Below are 18,971 nucleotides of genomic sequence, written 5' to 3' on the forward strand. Positions count from 1 at the left end.
CTTGTAAACAAATACTAATTCGAACTTCCTGGCGAATGAAGTTGCATAAGAACATAACGTTTACATATGCCGCCTAAGGGTTACCAAAGAGAACCAAAGATATCTCGTCCACGAACAAGAACTCTGCATCCTGTCACTGTAGACACTTTCCCCTTTTGTACTTTGATTACCGGAAAAAAGCGGCGTTCTAAGTGTCGGTGACTGTCGACTCTCCTCGCTACTAGCGCATATTTTGTCTGAGTTCGACAAACTGGTACCTAATTTGAACACTGACTTTTAATTGATTTGACTGTTTAATGTAGAACCTACTAGTCATGCTGCAACTCCAGTTAGCGCGTCAATCTGTGTAACCTCCTTCCCGTAACATAGCATAATTTGATTTATCAGCAAGTTATACTTATATATTCTGTGGTTATACAAAAAGTCTTTCCTGTTCCAGCGCCCCACGCTTTTACAATCAAATATTATAATTAAAAGCACATAGTTTTTAAACTTCAGCTCACAAATAGAGACAACTTGAACGATCCATAATTTATTTTTGGCTTTTACGTGCATTTATAAAAGCGTGTTTTATAGTGTTTTTTAAACTATTAATTTATTTCGTTCATCATAGGTGCTGAGCTATGGTGCCGCAATATTTTTAAATGGTCCTGCTTAAAATTAAATTAGTCCGTCATTTAGACAATTTTTGACTGATCAAGGGTAAGTTTTCTCCGTTTCAACCCTGAAGATCATGATTTTGTAGATACACCCAGTATCCGACTGTTCTCTCTAAATATCTGAATAGTATGTCTTCAACGATTCTCATGAAATTGCAAATTAATTTGTAATATCTTTCTTTTTCAGATGCTCCCGTTGTGACTGCTGTGCGTAGTTTTGTCCACACCGCAGTCGGACTGCGAGCGGCGTTGGCGGCGCGAGTAGAATTCGCGGCTCCGATGCCGCGAACCACGTGGTACAGGGACGGACGTGCTGTACACACTGATGACAGGTAACATGTTTACTAAGTATGCTCTGTAAATGAAATATTTATTTTTCAAGTAGGCATATTACAATGCGCATATGAACGTCAAATAAAGCTACGCCGGCTCTAACCCTTCGCCTTAGCCTCGAGAAGATTTCAGTCCCCCCTCAGTTGGGAGGAGGGTATCCACTATAGGACCGGCAAGAAACTCGGCGGGCCACTTCTTTCTCTGTTCATCAGATGTACCTGTGGTGTACAGTTTCGTTCACAGTCCACACCGTATTTGAGTTGCTAGCGGCAGTCGCTCACAGCTCAAGTGTCCAAAACGACGTGGCATGGTGATTGACTTGTCGTACACATTGATGACTATTTCCTAAAATGTACATGCAAGAAAAGAGCGTACACCCGTCTTTAAGGCCAACAACACACCTGCCTTCTGGGGCCCAATTCTCGGAGCTATAATACAAGTTGCAATTTACAAGTTTAGTGGTAGAGTCAATGTTTAATATGACAAGTTGGAAAGAGACTTTGGCTTGTAGCTTTCAGTTGTGAGAAATGGACCCCTGGAGCCCATTTCTTGAAGCTACACGTTACAATTTTATTAACAAGTGGCAGTCAATGTCTAATATGACAAGTTGAAAAGAGACTTGCCGCTTGTGACTTGTAGCTTTCAGTTTTGAGAAATGGGCCCCAGGGCCCCGTTTCTCGAAAGGTACAAGCCTTGTATTACAAGCCCATACGATTTGACAGTTCGCGCACTTGTAATACAAGGCTTGTACCTTTCGAGAAATGGGCCTCTGGTGTTTCGATTGTCCATGGGTGGCGTGGCAGTGATCGATTAACATCAGGTGACGTCTGCTTGTTTGCCTCCTGTCTCATAAAAAATAACATCGAACGTTTCGAGATCGGTGTCGTCCTTTTTGCACTTTTAGTATGTGTAAGTACAGTAAAATTTATCAAGGACAAAACCTAAAGGTAAAATGCATAATTTCCAGGATACACAGGGTAGTCCATGACAACGTACACCAGCTGATATTCCGACGAGTCCAGGCGAGGGACCTGGGGAACTACACCTTCCGAGCCGAGAACTCGCTCGGTATGGCCGATGTCTCCTTCAAACTCACAGGCAAGTAATTCTTCAAATCCTCATTCAAGAGTCGCTAGCAAAGACGTAATATGTAACTCCGTATACATAGACGGATAAAGTCTTGGAAAAAAACATACCTCAAAGCCCTAGAGAATAAGAGAGAGAGAGAGAGACAGAGAGAGAGAGAAACCGTCGAGAGTTTTTTGATTAATAAAAGTACTCAAGTAAGAAGTATGTGAGTAACCAGCAAAGGGGATTGAGTATTATAGAGAGTTACTGTCGAAGTAAAATGTGTAATCACAGTGCATAGACTGCCATCTCTTGACACAGGCTTAAATCTTTTGAACCTCAGTTTTGACAATTTGGCCCATATCAAAGACATATGTAACTCCGTATAGCAACCGTCAGCTACAGTCTGAGAAAAAAACGTACCTCAGAACAGAACCATGTAGAAATAGGCACGGTGGCCTAGATGGCGTTACACCTTTGTCAAGGTAATAATATGGGCCAAATTGTCAAAACTGAGGTTGAAATGTTTTAAGCTTGTGTCGAGAGATGGCAGTCTATGCACTATGATTACACATCTTACTTTGACAGTAACTCTCTATAATACTCGATCGTCTTTGCCGCTAGTTTTTATGAAAATGATCTTAGACCATCAAATTCCATTGAAAACCAGGTTTCATGAAACCAGTTTTTTTACACTATTATTTGTCATTAAAAATCATGCGTTTTTTAAACAAGTTACCTAACTTAACTTACTTATGTTACCTAACTTGTTTAAAAAACGCATGATTTTTTACGCAGCAGCGGGGGGTAATTTCGAAAGTCACATAAAAATCACCATTATTTCCATCATATCAAGATTCCCCTTTCGAACATTTCTGTGATTGGAAATTACCTCACTGCACCTTACAACTTATCCAAAAATATCGTTTAACTCACAACTATTGTTTGGATAGTTTGTACTTACTTAAAAAATTGCATGATTTGTAACAACTCATTATAGAACTTATTCTAATTTCCAGGTGTACCGAACGTGGCTTCTTTCAAGGTGGACCCGGCGCTGAACAAGGCCACTTCTACCGGCTTTACCCTCATCTGGGAGGTCGACTCATACTCCAATATCATTGGTAAGTAACTTATCACAGCAGTATTTCCATTTTTGGTAAATAAAATACAACACATTTTTCTGATAAAGAATTGAGATAATTAAACGCGAAGAAAGAGGGGTTTAAAATCCTCATGTCTAACCTCTAACATTACATTACCTACTTATGGACATTTCCTATTTCACTCGTTTACCATTCAGCCCTCAAGTTGTCATGTCAAGTCGCATAAAAATCTATCTATCTATAGCAGCCTCTAAAGCGCCCGTCTTCGGACATAGGCCTCCTCTCCATTCCTCCACGCTTGTCGGTCCATTGCCATCCGCATCCAGTTATCGCCAGCTAGTTGGCAGATGTCGTCTCTCCATCTAAGGGGGGCGCATAAAAATACGAGTACCTAAAACGTTTTAAGATCAGTTTTACCTTGCTTTTCAACTCTGTGATTTTTCATATTTTGCAGAATACAACCTGTGGCTGCGACCGTACTACGGTCGATTGGCGACAGAGCCTGACAGCTTCACTACACAGTCACCGGCCAATCTCTGGCACAAGATCATCGTGCCCGGAGACTCCAGTGATGGTACGTTACCCGTGCACTCACTCTCGCTTTCATAATATATGTTTTAATAAGGAAGGCAGAGAACGATCTTAAAAAATACAAACTTATGGCTACGCCCAAATTACTTGCTTGGTCAGATCCTGCGATTGACGACGATACTTTTGAAATGAGGAGGCACACTAACATTTTATCCCGCCAGGTGGCGCCTGTGCAAGTGTCTAGGCATTTCATTGTCATTCATATGTGAGAGAGAGAAAACAAATATCATCTTCTCGCTCTTACGTATGAAATTCTTTATTTGCAATGGACTAATACGGTGGCGCCATCTGTCATAGCCTTTGAGTGTGCCTTGCCTCCTCATTGTAGTATATCTGTCACAATACAACGAGCCTGACCGTTTCACTACGCAGCCACCGGCTAATCTTTGGCACAACATTTCCAAAATAGTCACTCTTGCATATGAGAGCGAGGCAGAGTAATTTTCGATTTTCTATGTTTACGGTTACGATCGGCGCTCTCTAACTTTCAATGAAGTATTACTGACACCCGTAGATGTCGCTATGAGGCTAGAATAGTGACTGTTAACGCCATCTAGTGTTCGGAGTCGTCATTATGACCTGATGTAGAGTATCAGCAAAAGAAGTTCATTACATTATCTTTTATGTATTTCCAGGGCCAATTCACAGTGCAACTTACACAGTGCGAGGTCTCACGCCTTCGACTGTCTATGAAGCAATAGTCACGTCAAGAAACAGGTACAAATATTTTTTGTATAGGTCTGTATATTAAGATTCAAAATAAAATGGATTGCTAATCAGTTAAACAACTAAGTAGATTAAAATTCTTGACGATAGTTCCGAATCCTACTTAATAGATGGCGCCGATGTTCAAGGAACGATACTTTGTAATTTGTTCGTTAGATACTCGTATTACAGATATTAGATTAAATATTTGAAACTACAGTTCCAATTTATTATTTTTCAGTTTCGGCTGGAGCAAACCTTCGTCAGTCTTGCATTTTGCGACTGAACCTGGAGGTAAGTTCAAGTAATATCTAAGTATGTTTTGGCTACAGTACGCAGATGAACGCAGTACCTAGTTCATTGCTCTGCCAACTGAAAAACGCTTACGATAGATGTCGCTAAGAGCTATCTCTAGTATTCAATGCGTGTTAATGGTGGAAATGTGACCTAAATGGTGACGCACCGTGCGGATTCAGAGGAATTTCCTCCTTTGGAATAAGCTCGCTGCCGAGATACTCCCGATGAACTACAGTATGGGGTTCTTCAAAAAAAGTTGTAGGCGTCCATACGCTACGATGAACGTTTTCCATCAGGCGGACCGTATAGGTATGCCGACGTAGTATAAAAAAAGTGCCGTCATTGAGAAAGGTCCAGAAAGCTCAGTTAACAAAGCAATGGATTAAAGTAATGATCTAATTAGTCACAATTGAGCCTCGCCCAGCATTTACTCACTCTTCATTCACTTCTAAGCTTTGTGGTATATCGTTAACTCCTTAACCCTTAAATGCATGGTGATGTATATATGCATCATATATTTGATGGCCCGTGGCTCGATATGTAGCTATCCAAAATCACATTTATTGCTTAATTATTATTCATTATTATTTAATAAACAATTAAATAAATTAAATAATATAATGATTTACTATTTATTATTTAAGAATTAAGATGAAATGGCGGAAAAGTGTGAAAAAACAGGACAATGGCATTTTTAGTATGTGATTTAGGCTGATTTTTTCGGAGTTAGTAATTAGTTTATGTTTATACATTTTATCATAGAGGTTCCACAAATACTGTACCTACCTTTTTCATAGTAGTCATTTTTAAAAATAAAACTTACCAATTACGATATATTTATATGAATAAGATTTGGCCTATTTAACTTCTAACACTGATTTGGTATAAAAATCGATCTGAAATATATTTTTTTATTATTTTTCCCAGAGTCAGAAAACCATTGTCTATCATATATTTTAATATCTCGTTGAAAGAAAAATTCATGCATTTAAGGGTTAATACCTATTCTTACAGCGGGAAACTATTCTCCAGTAACCCACGATTACAACGACTTCCCAATAATCCTCGAAGACCCGAAGGAAGCCCACAATTTGACACAAGCCAAGGTCACCTACGGTGCCGGATCGGCGGTCCGGCCAGCGGCCATTTTGGTTTCATTTGTAAGCTGCATTGTGATTGGTCGATTTTGAGAGCGTTAGCTTATTGCTATTGAGTTTAAAATTTAGAATCGCTAGGTTTAGAGTTGAAAGGAAAGACACTAGTGTTGCTACGTTTTCATTTCAATAATTTCTTCTCTGTACCTACCTAGATTTGCAAAACTATTTTTATAGATTATTATATTTGTAGATACAGTGGCGTCATCTATTTTCGTTTAACTTTTACTATCTGTTTTTTACAAAGACATATTGATAATTTGATATGTCCTCTTAACTACACACACACACACATTCGTGGACACGTATGCTATAGCATACGCGTAGTCATTTGTTTCCTTTGGTCTATGACAGATGACGTCACTAGCCGTCCGTGAACGTGTTAAGCAAGCGAGTGTGAAAGAGAAGGATGACAAAAGTATCGTTTTATATGTAATTATTGAATGTATAATAACTAAAATATATTGATTGAAACTTGAGCCGTTTCAAGTGCTCGGTCTACCCATTTTGGGAATAAAGGTTTGAATTTGTCTGTAATGTGTATGCTAAAATAAATCTGTCTGAATAATTAAACTGATTTTCAACAATAAAATTGATTTATCTTGAAAGTTTATAAGTATGTTCTTTCTTGAAAATTTAATATATTGTAATAGGCTTAAGGTTAGGTATAATCTTTAACAAATATTTTTGGAATAAAATTATTGAAGCAAAATGAAATGTTTATATTTCCCCACACAAATTTAGTAACCGAACCTGGCTAACAGAGGCCCATTTCTCAAAACTGAAAGTTACAAGCGGAAGTCTCTTTCCAACTTGTCATATTAGACATTGATAACCACTTGTAAATTGTAACTTGTAGCAGTTTGCGCACTTGTAGTACAAGGCTTGTACCTTTCGAGAAACGGACCCCAGTGGCCCGTTTCTCGAAAGGTACAAGCCTTGTATTACAAGTGTGTTTCCATGACAACCCATACGATTTGACAGTTCGCGCACTTGTAATACAAGGCTTGTACCTTTCGAGAAACGGGCCCCAGGTATCTGATAAGTGATAACTAATAACTATAAAGGTAAAAGTAAAATTATTGAAAATGCGTAGATATTTACGATTATTTATTTCATTATTTCAATTACATTTATATTCATATGAACCATTCAGGTTTTTTACGAATTTTCACATACTTTGGTTTATATTCAAATGTATCATGCTTACAATCGATAAAACACTAAAACATTCATTTATTTTAATTTATCCTTAAAGAAATTAAATTATCTATAGTAAAGTCTCTTTTTATTTCTAGCTAAGATTTCCAAACTTACGAGACATTGTTAATATTTAAAAAACAATTAAAATATTCTTAGTGTAATATTAAACACTTAGTACATTTACTTACATTACGATATATTTAAAAAAAATATGCGGAATAACAATTAGAATGTCGAGATGTATTTTGGTGAAGAGTCTCACTTCGGACGCCTTGTAAAACCACTCTGTTTGATTATTGTATAGTTTTGTGTTCGGTCCTGACTTGTTCGCAGTCGCGAATAGACAATATCTAAGTCATATCGCGAATGCAAGAAAATCTAAAACCTTCGGCACCCCTCGAATGAGCCCATCGTTTCTAGAAGCACTGAAAGCCTTAAATTTTTTCAAATAATTTCATTTATTTAATTTTTTCATGTTTTCTTGTAGTTACCAAAGAGCGACTGCGACGCGTTAACAACTCGACTGTGTAACCCTATTATATAAATATACAAAAAAGTTGGTCATTTTTTTTAACGGAATAACTTTGTCAAACGAATGAAAATATAGTTAAAAAATTTGAAGACTAGATTCTTTATTCGTACGGAAATTACTGAAAATGCGCGATTATTTTAAAAATACATTATCTTAATATACAATTTACTTTTAACTCCCACAGAACATTAATATTTCTTGAAAAAAATGTACAAAGTTATAGCTGCCGTTGGCCAAATGCATTTTCTTTATCAATCGTGATAGGAGTTATCTTGATCAACCGCACATATAACTTTGTACCCGCTAGCATTAAGTATCCCACACACAGACAGTTTTTGCAATCTCAGGTATCCAAAAATCTAGGGGGTATCTGATATTGCGCGATAAAATTGACCGCGTGTGGGATTACCCGCAAGCTCACATGGCATTACTGGCAACTCAAGATGTATGTTGCCAGTGACTACCAAGATATACATACATGTATTATAAGGACCAATCCTTCTTGATATATCATTCTCACTGTAAGAGACAGGATGGTATATCTAGGACGATTGTTTGCGTTGCCTAAAATGGCGACCATAGACAAAGTCTTATTTTAACACGAATAATCTGTGGTTAAAGTGACATTATATTCGACTTACCCCATCAGTATTATTGACATTATTACTGAACATCAATAATATTGATAGGTTTTGACACTCACGTTGGAAATGTATCTTTCCGATACTCCTTAGGTATACTTAAGGTAGTATCAATATAACCAATATTCTTAAATATCGTAGAATTTCGCAAAAAATACAACTTGACATAAACGCGGTTTTTATAATACAGTCTGTGATAAATGGGTCACTTGAATGTCAAAAAGTGTCCACTTTGACAGACTATAGGTAACCTACTACCCGTAGTTTTAATAATTCTAATACAAATGTATTAAAGAAAACTGTCAAGTCTGTTGAAATATTTTAGAATATATGTTTTAGATAAATAGCAGTGTCATTAAAAGTATACATATTTTCTCATGCAGCTCTGAAAATATACTAATATTCCATGAAATCCATAGATATGTAACATGTTCTAATAGAATTTCCATTTTTATACTCTCATACTTGACAAAACAACTAGTTTTTTATAAAGATCAAATTCTTTATAAAAACTAGCCTCAAAACCTACTTAACAGATCATAGAATGAGTTTGTAACAGATCTAACAAACATATTAACAATGAAAAGCTAGAATACCTAAAATTCTTGGAAGACAGAAGAAATATAAGAGACATAAGAGTGAATAAGCGAACAACCTCTTGTACTAATTTTAAAGAAACGTGTGAAACTCTTTACAACAATAGATTAAACAATTATTCTTGAACATTATTATCTATTTTTCCTTTTAGCAAATTCATAAATGCAGATGTCACAATGAAAAAATTAACAGTGATTATTAACTCTGGCCAACATGGGACTCGAACCCACATCTTTGGATTGCCGGTCCAACGCGTTACCAATTACGCCACTAGCGACATCTTTCATTGAAGGTTTACAACCTTAGCCAAATATGTTATTTTATTTAGATAAATGTCTAATACATTGCGACATACCTTATCAGCTGATTTCTCACTTTTAACAAATCGCAAATTATTATTGTAAAGAAGTTCACACGTAAAAACTACATTTAATAGCATGGCACAATACTTCTCAGTAAAGTATACAATGGTTAACCATGACGAATTACCATACCAATATTTTCATAAATGCTAAATAATTTAACAATTCATAGAGTGGCAACATTCATTTAAATATGGCAACATTGCAAAGTCTAAACATCTGTAACGTATTTACGATAAATTGTGAACAACGGAAGTTAAAACGCATTTAAAATTTAGTTGTAAAATCCCAAACTTTAATTGTGTAAGTATCAAAAACCAGAAATTTAATTTATACTTACTTTATACATTCTTTTTCCACTTCGTTCGTAGAGTGAAAATACTCTTAATTGTCCCACTCAACTTTCAAAGCACAATTCTTAGGTCTTTTTTTCCAGTCACTTAAAACACCTGAATAATTGCCAAGTCAACACTTTCACACTTCATTTTCCAAAGTCACCAAACTAGGCACATTTCAGTGAAGTCTCCCGCTTCTATTCTCATTTGGAAAATATTCTTCTTTAAGTCTATTAAGTCCACAAAACACTTTGTTCACCGTCCATTTCACCGCATGCCAAGTTTAGGTAGACTTTTTTCACGCCAATATTTGGCAACTCTTTCCATTCCCATTTCGGCATCTCAGATTCCATCGGTAAATAAACACAACCATATAAATAACAGCGCATTTATATCTCGTTACGACTACTATAAAATATGCCACATTTTTGTTTTCGTTAAAGCACTCGTACTTCAGAAAATCTCTTCCGTATATGCAATAGTAACAGCCCGTGATTTCTAAAAATACTGTTCTATTATTCAATAGCGACGCTTCTATTTCTATATAAAACGCGGGAAACATTTTCTCTCTTGTGACGGTACGCTTACATATAAGCAGTTTGTAACACAGATTCTTTTTCAGCAACAGTTTTTTTACATTATTTGTAGTTTTAACATCGCCAAGCGTGGCGCCATCTATGTTTCGCGTCGATTTAGCTCGCAGTCTTATCGCGCCATCTATGTCACGTTCGTAAAACACAGCCAAGTTTAAAACCAATATGGTTTAGTTTCACTCCGCGCTCGACTCACTGGTCTGTTCCACCACAGATCTGGGGGTTAAGGGTAAGCTAGCGCTCGGGGGGCTGGGTGTGATTGGTATGGGCGGGGTACGCGGCGGTGTTAAGGGCAGGTCGGCGCTGGGGGGGCTGTCGGACGGTGTGACTTGCGCGCTCGGCGAGCTGCCTGTTAAGGGGAACGGGCTGCCCGATGGTGTTAAAGGTAGATCAGCACTAGGGGGGCTGGGGGTCGGCGGCAGTATTATACCCGGCGCCGTTAAAGGTAATTCAGCGCCGGGACAGTTCGACGGTTTGGCGGGTGGAGTGCCCGACGGTGTTAAAGGAGACTCGACGCTCGGCGGATTCCCAGATAGTTTTATCGGCGGAAGTCCTAACGGTGTCGACGGGAGCTCGACACTCGGCGGACTGTTCCGAGGCGACGGTTTCGCCGTCCGAGGCGTCAGAGGCAGATCTATACTCGGCGAGCTCGAAGATTCCCTGAGACTCGCGGCCGGCGTCGACGATTCCGTGTCGAGCGAGCCGCGGGGCGGCGTCAGCCACGGGGCACCGGACGAGTCCGTCGCGTCGGGAGCCGGTACACTTTCACTGTCTAAAGGCGCGTCACCGGGCGGGCTACCTTGCGGTGTTAAATAGGGGGAGCCGCACGACGGGGCAGAGACACACGGGCTCTCCTGTTCCCGGACGTGGCAGATCGGCGCGAGGAAGGAGCCGCTGGGGCTTATTCGAGTTCGAGGCCTCGGTTGAGTGAGGCACGGTTGCGGCACGTGCTCGTCACACGCGGCCCCCTGGCGCAGGCGCAGGCGCAGGCCGCGCCCGGGCAGCCCGGGCTACTTGTCTTGCGGGCGGTGCGGCGCGCCGGCGAGGTGCGCGCGCGAGAGGGCGCGGTGCAGCGCGCGCAGCGGCGCGTAGCAGCACAGGCACGGCACCAGCAGCGACAGCAGCGTCAGCCCCACCCACCTGCGAGATACCACCGCTTCCATCAGACAAAACTAGCGAGCCGGGTCCACGCAGAGCGAGGCGCGTCCCGAGGCGATGTGCTCACGCGACGATATAGACGCGCCTCAGCCGGGGCAGGATGCTTAGCTTCAAACTCGCGCACCGCCCGGGCTGAGGCACGTTCGTCGCGTGAGCACATAACGCGACAGACATAACAGTAAATAACACGTAAATATATAAAATTTCACCTGTATTCTCAAAAAAGATAAGCAAAGCGATGAAATCGCTCAAGTTTCAATACCATACCGCAGCAAAAGAAACAAATAAATCTGCAAAATATTGATACAAATAATAGGAATGTGTGATAGAACCGAAATATATAGCTGGCTTAGCTGTAATAAGAGCGTGCGACTTTCAATCCGAAGGTCACGGGTTCATAAACCGAATCACACTTGTTCGGTGCAATGCACCTTCAACACGTTCCGGGCCTCGTGCGGCACGTGTGCCCAGTCAGCAATTTACTCTATGTTAGCCAATTTTCATTTACCTAAAATTAGTGCACTTTTGAGAACCGTCGTGGCCGGGTGCATTCGATAACATAACATAACATTCATATAACATTTTAATATTTTAAATAAACAGAATAATCTCTACTCTTCTCCGGACTTTTCATCAACCAACGCGAAACCCGCTCTTCTACATGGTCCTTCGAATCGGATCTCGCGCGTTTAATACTTTGGTTGATAATCGTGTGAGGTGAACGAACTTAAAATCAACGAGTGAGGGTTGCAGCGTTTGAAGGAGTGGAGTAGCAGAGTTTCAACAGCAACAGTAGTGGTATTGGCAGTAACAGAGCAGCGCTAGGAGATATTCAAGTAAGATCTTTCCTTATTTTACTTATATTCATCAATCAACATGGCCTACGTTCAGCGTCGAGCGGAGATTCAACGTCTAATTGAGGCATCTTACGCTAACTTTAGGAAAGACAGTTCGGACAGGAAAACGAAGCTTGAATATTTTAAAACACGTTTAGACTCATTAAACTTATTATGGAGTGAGTTCCAGTTTAACCATGAACAGTTGGGTATGGTGGAGAGTCAATCTAGTTCGTATTTTACTAACAGGATTTATGAGAGTACTAAGGAATCATATACCACTTTCCACGCCAAGCTAACAGCAGGGTATCAAGAATTATCCGAGAAAAACATTGAATCTAAGACCGACCTGAACGCTTCAAGTGCAAGCACATTAACAACCGTTAACAGAGAACAAGCAGAGACGGCTGCTAAAGGCGATGCGCCAGGATCCGTCGCCGAGGTAGGAGGAAACATATTTGGGAAACAGCAGAGGGGAACCGAAAGTAAGATGGACGAGATGATGCGTAAACAACAGGCTAACATAAAAGCCTTCGCGCGGACCGTGAATAACATTCAGATTGACCTATTAACAGAGAAATGGGAGCTAGAGGATACTCTCAAAACATTGGAGGCTCGTTGGTCGGCTATCGACAATTTACACTGGGAAATGGAAAGCGAGGGTTCCCTAGGTGATTCGGCGTATGAAAGTGTGTTTAACATGCATGAAAATACTTATAACATGATGAAGAAAAATATTAACAAAAAGGTGTGGTCTGTAAAACATAAGGTAAAATCAACACCAGTTTTAGACATCCCTATCCCTACCTTCTACGGGAATTACAAGCATAGCCGCGTGCCAGAACAAGTGGACTAGTCTATCAAAAGCAAATCATTATTTATATTTCTGTTGCGACCGGTGTCAGTTTCGAACAATATGTACGGATCGAGTTACAGCACAAACATTGACACGCTCTAACATTATTTACATCGAGGAGAATTGCATTGTAAAAACAGATAACTTTGCAATTCATACGCACATGAACATGCAAAGCAACGCAAATTTAAAGTATAGTATACCTACACCAGAAATCGACCCAATAAACCATATAATAAACATCACTATCGAAAAATTCGAAAACAGCAGCTTAAACTTCAAGGAAAGAAAAGAAGATAAAAATATAGAAGAAAAAATAAAAGCGCTAAAGGAAAGTAGACTCCCAGACAAGAACGACTATTCCATGCATAATATACACCACTACACTGCCATTTATTGCCTTTGAATCATAATAACAATTATGGCAATTGCGTTAGTTTGCCGGAAAAAACGTTGCCAATGGAGACCTCAAAGAACTCCAGAATTCACAACCGACTCAGAGGAACCAACAGCAGCAAGCAACATCTCCGTGAGACGCCGGGTGAACCTGCCGCCGCCGCCGCCGCCGCCCCGAGCGAGCGCGAGCGCAGCCTCCACGCGGTACAACACACGTCACACCAGCACCGGTGACATCCGTAACGATAACAAGTGTAGTGTTAGTGCGCAATATCGAGCAAAAAGTGTGAGTGAAGGAGAAATAAACAGTGCGCGAGTGAAAGTGATTACAAGTCCTAAACACGAGATGAGTGAATCAACACACATAGACCGGGGAAGCTCCCCAATTTTAAGAAAAACATCGTTTAGTGAATAGTATTAAGCTGATTGTTTAATCACCTTGTATCATTCTCTTACTCATCTCATCTCATCGTTTGCCCCCCGCAAGATGTTCGGTGCAATGCACCTTCAACACGTTCCGGGCCTCGTGCGGCACGTGTGCCCAGTCAGCAATTTACTCTATGTTAGCCAATTTTCATTTACCTAAAATTAGTGCACTTTTGAGAACCGTCGTGGCCGGGTGCATTCGATAACATAACATAACATTCATATAACATTTTAATATTTTAAATAAACAGAATAATCTCTACTCTTCTCCGGACTTTTCATCAACCAACGCGAAACCCGCTCTTCTACAACACTAATGTTTTTCTAGATATTTTATTTTGCCACTTTTCAGTAAAAAAAAAAACACTGGAAGAATCCCAGTAGAGCTCAGTTCATGCTCAGGTGACAGTCGCTTTCATGTCTCCAAATCTTGACATTAGTTGCCAAAAGAGTCCCCAGGCATTAATAAGCCATGAGAAATGACCGGGATAACACTACGACTAAGTTCGTTTTCACATTATTCGATCCGATATCGGATGTCGGACTGATATCCCAAACATTACAGGCGCCATCTTGGATTTTTTCCATTGAAATCCTTCCGACATCCGATATCGGATCGGTCGGATAATGTGAAAACAGACTAAGGGCCACTTGCACCACCCGCTTAAGGTGGCTCGCTTTCCATACAAAAAACATCTACCATTTATTTAGTCACCGCACACTACAACTAAATAAAAATATGCGCATACATCTATTATACATTATCCATCGTCGCAGTATTAAACGAAATACATTGTTTCATACAGAAATCATGGACAAATCAATGTGAATTTTTTATTAATTTTACGAAAATGTGCGTGCCAAATTTTGTGTACAGACACAGAGCCGTCATATTTCGCGCATTTTTAGTTGACATTGTCATCAGTGACACTTGGCTCTTGACAAGTAATTATTTAAAGATATTAGTTTACTTAACTCAAGCAGACTCAGAAATAATGACGCATTTTGTCAATAAAGATACATATCGTACACGCAGCACGAAAACACTACAAAAAATACAAAAAAATACACAAAATACAAAAAAAATACAATAAAATACATTTCGACACTGCTAGTGTAAATCGAAATGGCGTCTCGGTCAAACGCATTGACTATGAAGCAGAAGATCTCGAGTTCCATTCCGGAGTCTTTTTTAATCATTTGAACTTTTTTTGGATTTATTAAGTTTTTTTTATATTTTTTAATAGAATAAATATTCTATTAAAAAAGACTCTTACTATATTTCTTTCCTATTTTTTATTTTCATACAAAAATACAATACAATCTTTATTGTGCCTTTGTTGATAAAATAAAATATTACACGTCAGGTCAGGTACATAGGTCATAGTGTGGGCATAGTATTAGTAATGTGCTGACTTCCTTACATTTACTGAGCTACTTGACCTATGTTATTGTTGTGTGAATGTTTTTCTTCAACAACTAAATAGTTATATATATGAATATGTATGTAGGTATGTGGGTAGCTTTTGCACATTGTAATTTTTCCTCTGTCACCCGTTGAGCTCAGAGACCACGAACGCTGTAGTGTTCGAAACGTCGGGATGAATTGTAAATTCATTATACATGATTTAATCCGTTTTCATAGTTTTTATTTCATGAGTAACTATCGCGGTAACTGAAGACAATATTAACTAAATGGTTACAAATAATAATTATCATCAATATAATCTGGTCCAGGCAGGCAATTATGGTCGCGCGATAAATGATAAAACATCTGGCCGTCCCTATAATCGCACTTACTAATAGTGCGACAGGGACGGCCTGATATTTTATCGTTTATCGCGCGACCATGCTACCCGTGCTGTACTAGCTTTTGCCCGCGGCTTCGCTTGCGTTAGAAAGAGACAAAAGTAGCATATGTCACTCTCCATCCCTTCAACTATCTCCACTTAAAAAACATGTCAATCCGTCGCTTCGTTTGGCCGTGAAAGACGGACAAACAAACAAACACACACCCATTCTTATTTGTAATTTTAGTATGGATTTGACATTATTATTTATATTTAAATAATTATATACGTATACTTAGCCTAATTTCGTCGGTAACAGCGTGTTATGTAATGGCGTCGTTGGTGAACAGTCGCCTGTCACGCCGTGAAACTGCGTTCGAATCTCGGGATTCTATAAACTTTTTGTATTTTTTTTGGATATAAATTTCGTATTTTTTATTGACCGAGCAAGAATGGAGAGCCGAAGGTATCAATTTTATCTTAGAGAACATATTGATTTTTTTATTGTCATTTTGATTTTCTAATTATTAAGTTGAGATATAAAACACAACTTTTAATCAAGACCCTCGCTAAATATAATATATTCTCGAAATTACTCCTCCAAAAAATCATTCGAATCATACTTTAGAAACTAAAATTTATCTATACTTTTTGGAATTTTTTAAAATATCAGATTAGGATAATTATGTTAGAAATTCTGAGTTCGACGAACCCAAAAATTATTACCATGTAAGAGAATAGGTTTCTAATCTTTTTTGTGGAAAACGCTCAGTAACTACTGTACGAGTACATATACATTTATGTATAATAATAAAACAAAAAATAGTGTCTCATAGTGTTGTGTTCTTGCCGGTGAGTAAGGCTGCCAGAGCTCAACGAGGGTGCGGGGTGCTGACGACGGGAGGACTTACGGAACTAATTTGTTCCGTCTATTGTCCTTTGAGTCGTCGGCAACCCAAGCCCTCCTTTGAACTTGTACACTCCTTTTTGCTGTGCACACACAGCAAAGGGGAGTGTACAAGTTTCTAATGGGGCGGCAACGCGCATGCGACACTCTTTGAGTCGCAGGCGTCCATAGGTTACGGTGACCGCTTTCCATCAGGCGGACCGTATGCTTGTTTGCCACCGACGTAGTATTAAAAAAAAAAAAAAGAGAAAAAGTCCTGGATTCGAACCCAGTACTTCCATGCAAATCATGCGATAACACGTATTTTACCGCAAGGCCATTTAAACAAGCTGTCGCCGCGTGAAATTATCGACTAGAAGGAATACAAAAACACTGTTTGTATGTGTGAGTGGTACTTAAAAATAGTGTAAGATAGTAAATTTATCTACATTAAGGGGATTAACGTTACAATGAGAAGTTGAATGTATGTTGTAATACGTCAATTTTAATATTAAATGTTCGCGAAGCATAATTGAAAGTATATAAATGCCTGTACGACTCCACAAAAAAAATAAGACCCGTAATTTGCAAATTAACGCCATCTAACGCACCCTGAGCTTCGGGTAACCTAGGCGAGCCACCTTAAGGTCAGTGGGCTGTCAACTGTCAAATTCCATATATAATGGAGGGTTAACCTCGTGTTAACTCTCCATTTTCGGTGGAGCAAGTGACCCTAAGAAGATATACTATAAGTACAGTTAGCTACAGAGAAAAGTAGACCCCCTTGCATACAAGAGCATTTCTTTTTTTTTTGCCACTTTTATGAAGTGTGATATTTTTGAAAAAAAAAAAGCTATTTCTACTCAGAATTACTAGCCTTTTCAATCCTAGTAGTTAAAAAAATTGTCCCATACGATTTTTTCTTATTTTGTTACCATTTTCCGTACATGTTGTACGGGGTAACAAAAAAGGAAAGTAACAAAAATGTATGGAAATTCTGGGACAGTTTTTGTCTCCCAGTGAAATTGAAAGTACTCGTGATTCTGAGTACAATTGACCTAAAATTCCCTAAAACAATTTAAAAAAAAATTATTGGCAAAAACAAAAGAAATGCTCTCAAATTGTAAATTAGTAGTGAGTTACCGCTTAGCACAGGCGTGGTCGGTAGGTGCGCAGGCGCACGGATGCATCGCGAAATCACCCTCCGCGTCCGACATACAGTGGTACAGCATACACTGTAACATAACACACAAAATATAAACAACGCGAATAGTGTCTATTATAGGGAACTTGACTGTACTTAAAATAATAGTTATTTGTTATACAAGGGGGCAAAGTTGTATTTTAACGTCGAGTGTGGAATTGAAAAACGAGCAAGTGAAAGGATTCTATAGTTGAACCACGAGCGAAGCGAGTGGTTCGAGAATAGAATCCTGAACTTGCGAGTTTTTTAACACGCGAGAAGTAAAATACATTTGCACCCGAGTGTAACACAAAACTTTTCCCCTCACTATAGCGAGGAAACTACAACGCAAAAAAATGCGTTTATCACTGCTTCCAGTAGTTCCACAGGTGGTAAATCATCATTATTACTAGATTCACCTACTTTTATCAATTTTGAAGCAGTTAATTTGACTTTATTCAAGGTCAAATTACTTTACCCACTAGTGGATAAAATGCGTTTTTACCCGCTGGAATTAAAGAACAAAACACGTGTTTCCGAGCTAGTGAGGGGAAAAATATTTTATACCATTCACGAAATAAAGCATCAGATAAACATGGATAGAAGTTATTTCTCAATGTAATTTCTATTTAATAAGTCAGGTAGAAATACATAAAGTAACTGAGTTGACCGTACGTCACTCAATTCGTTTTGACAGCTCTTAAAAAGAAGCTGATTTGACTAGGAGGCAAGTAGCCTATTGGCAGAGTGCAGAGTGGCGCTGTTTTTAAAGTGACACATCAGTTAATAGGCTAGTTTCCAATACTTAAAATAAAATATTTTGTGCAGCGCAAAAAATAAAGCACTACGTAATTAGAAGAAAAATATGGACAGTAGCTATTTTTTAAAATAGTTTCTATTTAATAAGTCAAAGAGAAAGATATAAAGTAAATTAATTGACCGTGACGTCACTCCTCAGTATTTCATACTAATTCCATATTAGCAAATCGTTTTGACAGGTCTTAAAAAGAAGCTGATTTGACTAGTAGGAAACTAGCCTATTTAAGCATAAGTGAACTTTGACTTGAAATGATCACCTGCATCCTCTTTTTTTTAGGGTTCCGTAGCCAAAATGGCAAAAACGGAACCCTTATAGTTTCGTCATGTCCGTCTGTCCGTCTGTCCGTCTGTCACAGCCGATTTACTCGGAAACTATAAGTACTACAGTGATGAAATTTGATGGGAATATGTGTTGTATGAACCGCTACAAAATTATGACACTAAA

At 38.9% G+C, this 18,971-nt stretch overlaps 2 protein-coding genes across 4 annotated transcripts in view; one reads left to right on the forward strand and one right to left on the reverse strand.

The window, feature by feature from the left end:
* Positions 1-6,632, forward strand: part of LOC125237057 (hemicentin-2-like) — a 42,212-nt gene extending 35,580 nt beyond the window's left edge. The window contains exons 7-13 of the mRNA XM_048143998.1: positions 847-991; positions 1,960-2,090; positions 3,080-3,184; positions 3,621-3,740; positions 4,393-4,474; positions 4,704-4,756; positions 5,774-6,632. Of these exons, the coding sequence (XP_047999955.1) occupies positions 847-991; positions 1,960-2,090; positions 3,080-3,184; positions 3,621-3,740; positions 4,393-4,474; positions 4,704-4,756; positions 5,774-5,949 (812 nt within the window). The 3' untranslated portion in view covers positions 5,950-6,632. The remainder of the gene's footprint in view (positions 1-846; positions 992-1,959; positions 2,091-3,079; positions 3,185-3,620; positions 3,741-4,392; positions 4,475-4,703; positions 4,757-5,773) is intronic.
* Positions 6,633-7,419: 787 nt separating this feature from the next.
* Positions 7,420-18,971, reverse strand: part of LOC125237017 (sprouty-related, EVH1 domain-containing protein 2) — a 37,180-nt gene continuing 25,628 nt past the window's right edge. For all 3 annotated transcript variants that reach the window (XM_048143936.1, XM_048143935.1, XM_048143937.1), the window contains 2 exons: positions 17,668-17,759; positions 7,420-11,316 (listed from right to left, as the gene is read on the reverse strand). In XM_048143936.1, the coding sequence (XP_047999893.1) occupies positions 11,187-11,316; positions 17,668-17,759 (222 nt within the window). In that variant the 3' untranslated portion in view covers positions 7,420-11,186. The remainder of the gene's footprint in view (positions 11,317-17,667; positions 17,760-18,971) is intronic.

This window comes from Leguminivora glycinivorella, chromosome 20 (genome assembly GCF_023078275.1).
Source record: "Leguminivora glycinivorella isolate SPB_JAAS2020 chromosome 20, LegGlyc_1.1, whole genome shotgun sequence".
Lineage (NCBI taxonomy): Eukaryota > Metazoa > Arthropoda > Insecta > Lepidoptera > Tortricidae > Leguminivora > Leguminivora glycinivorella.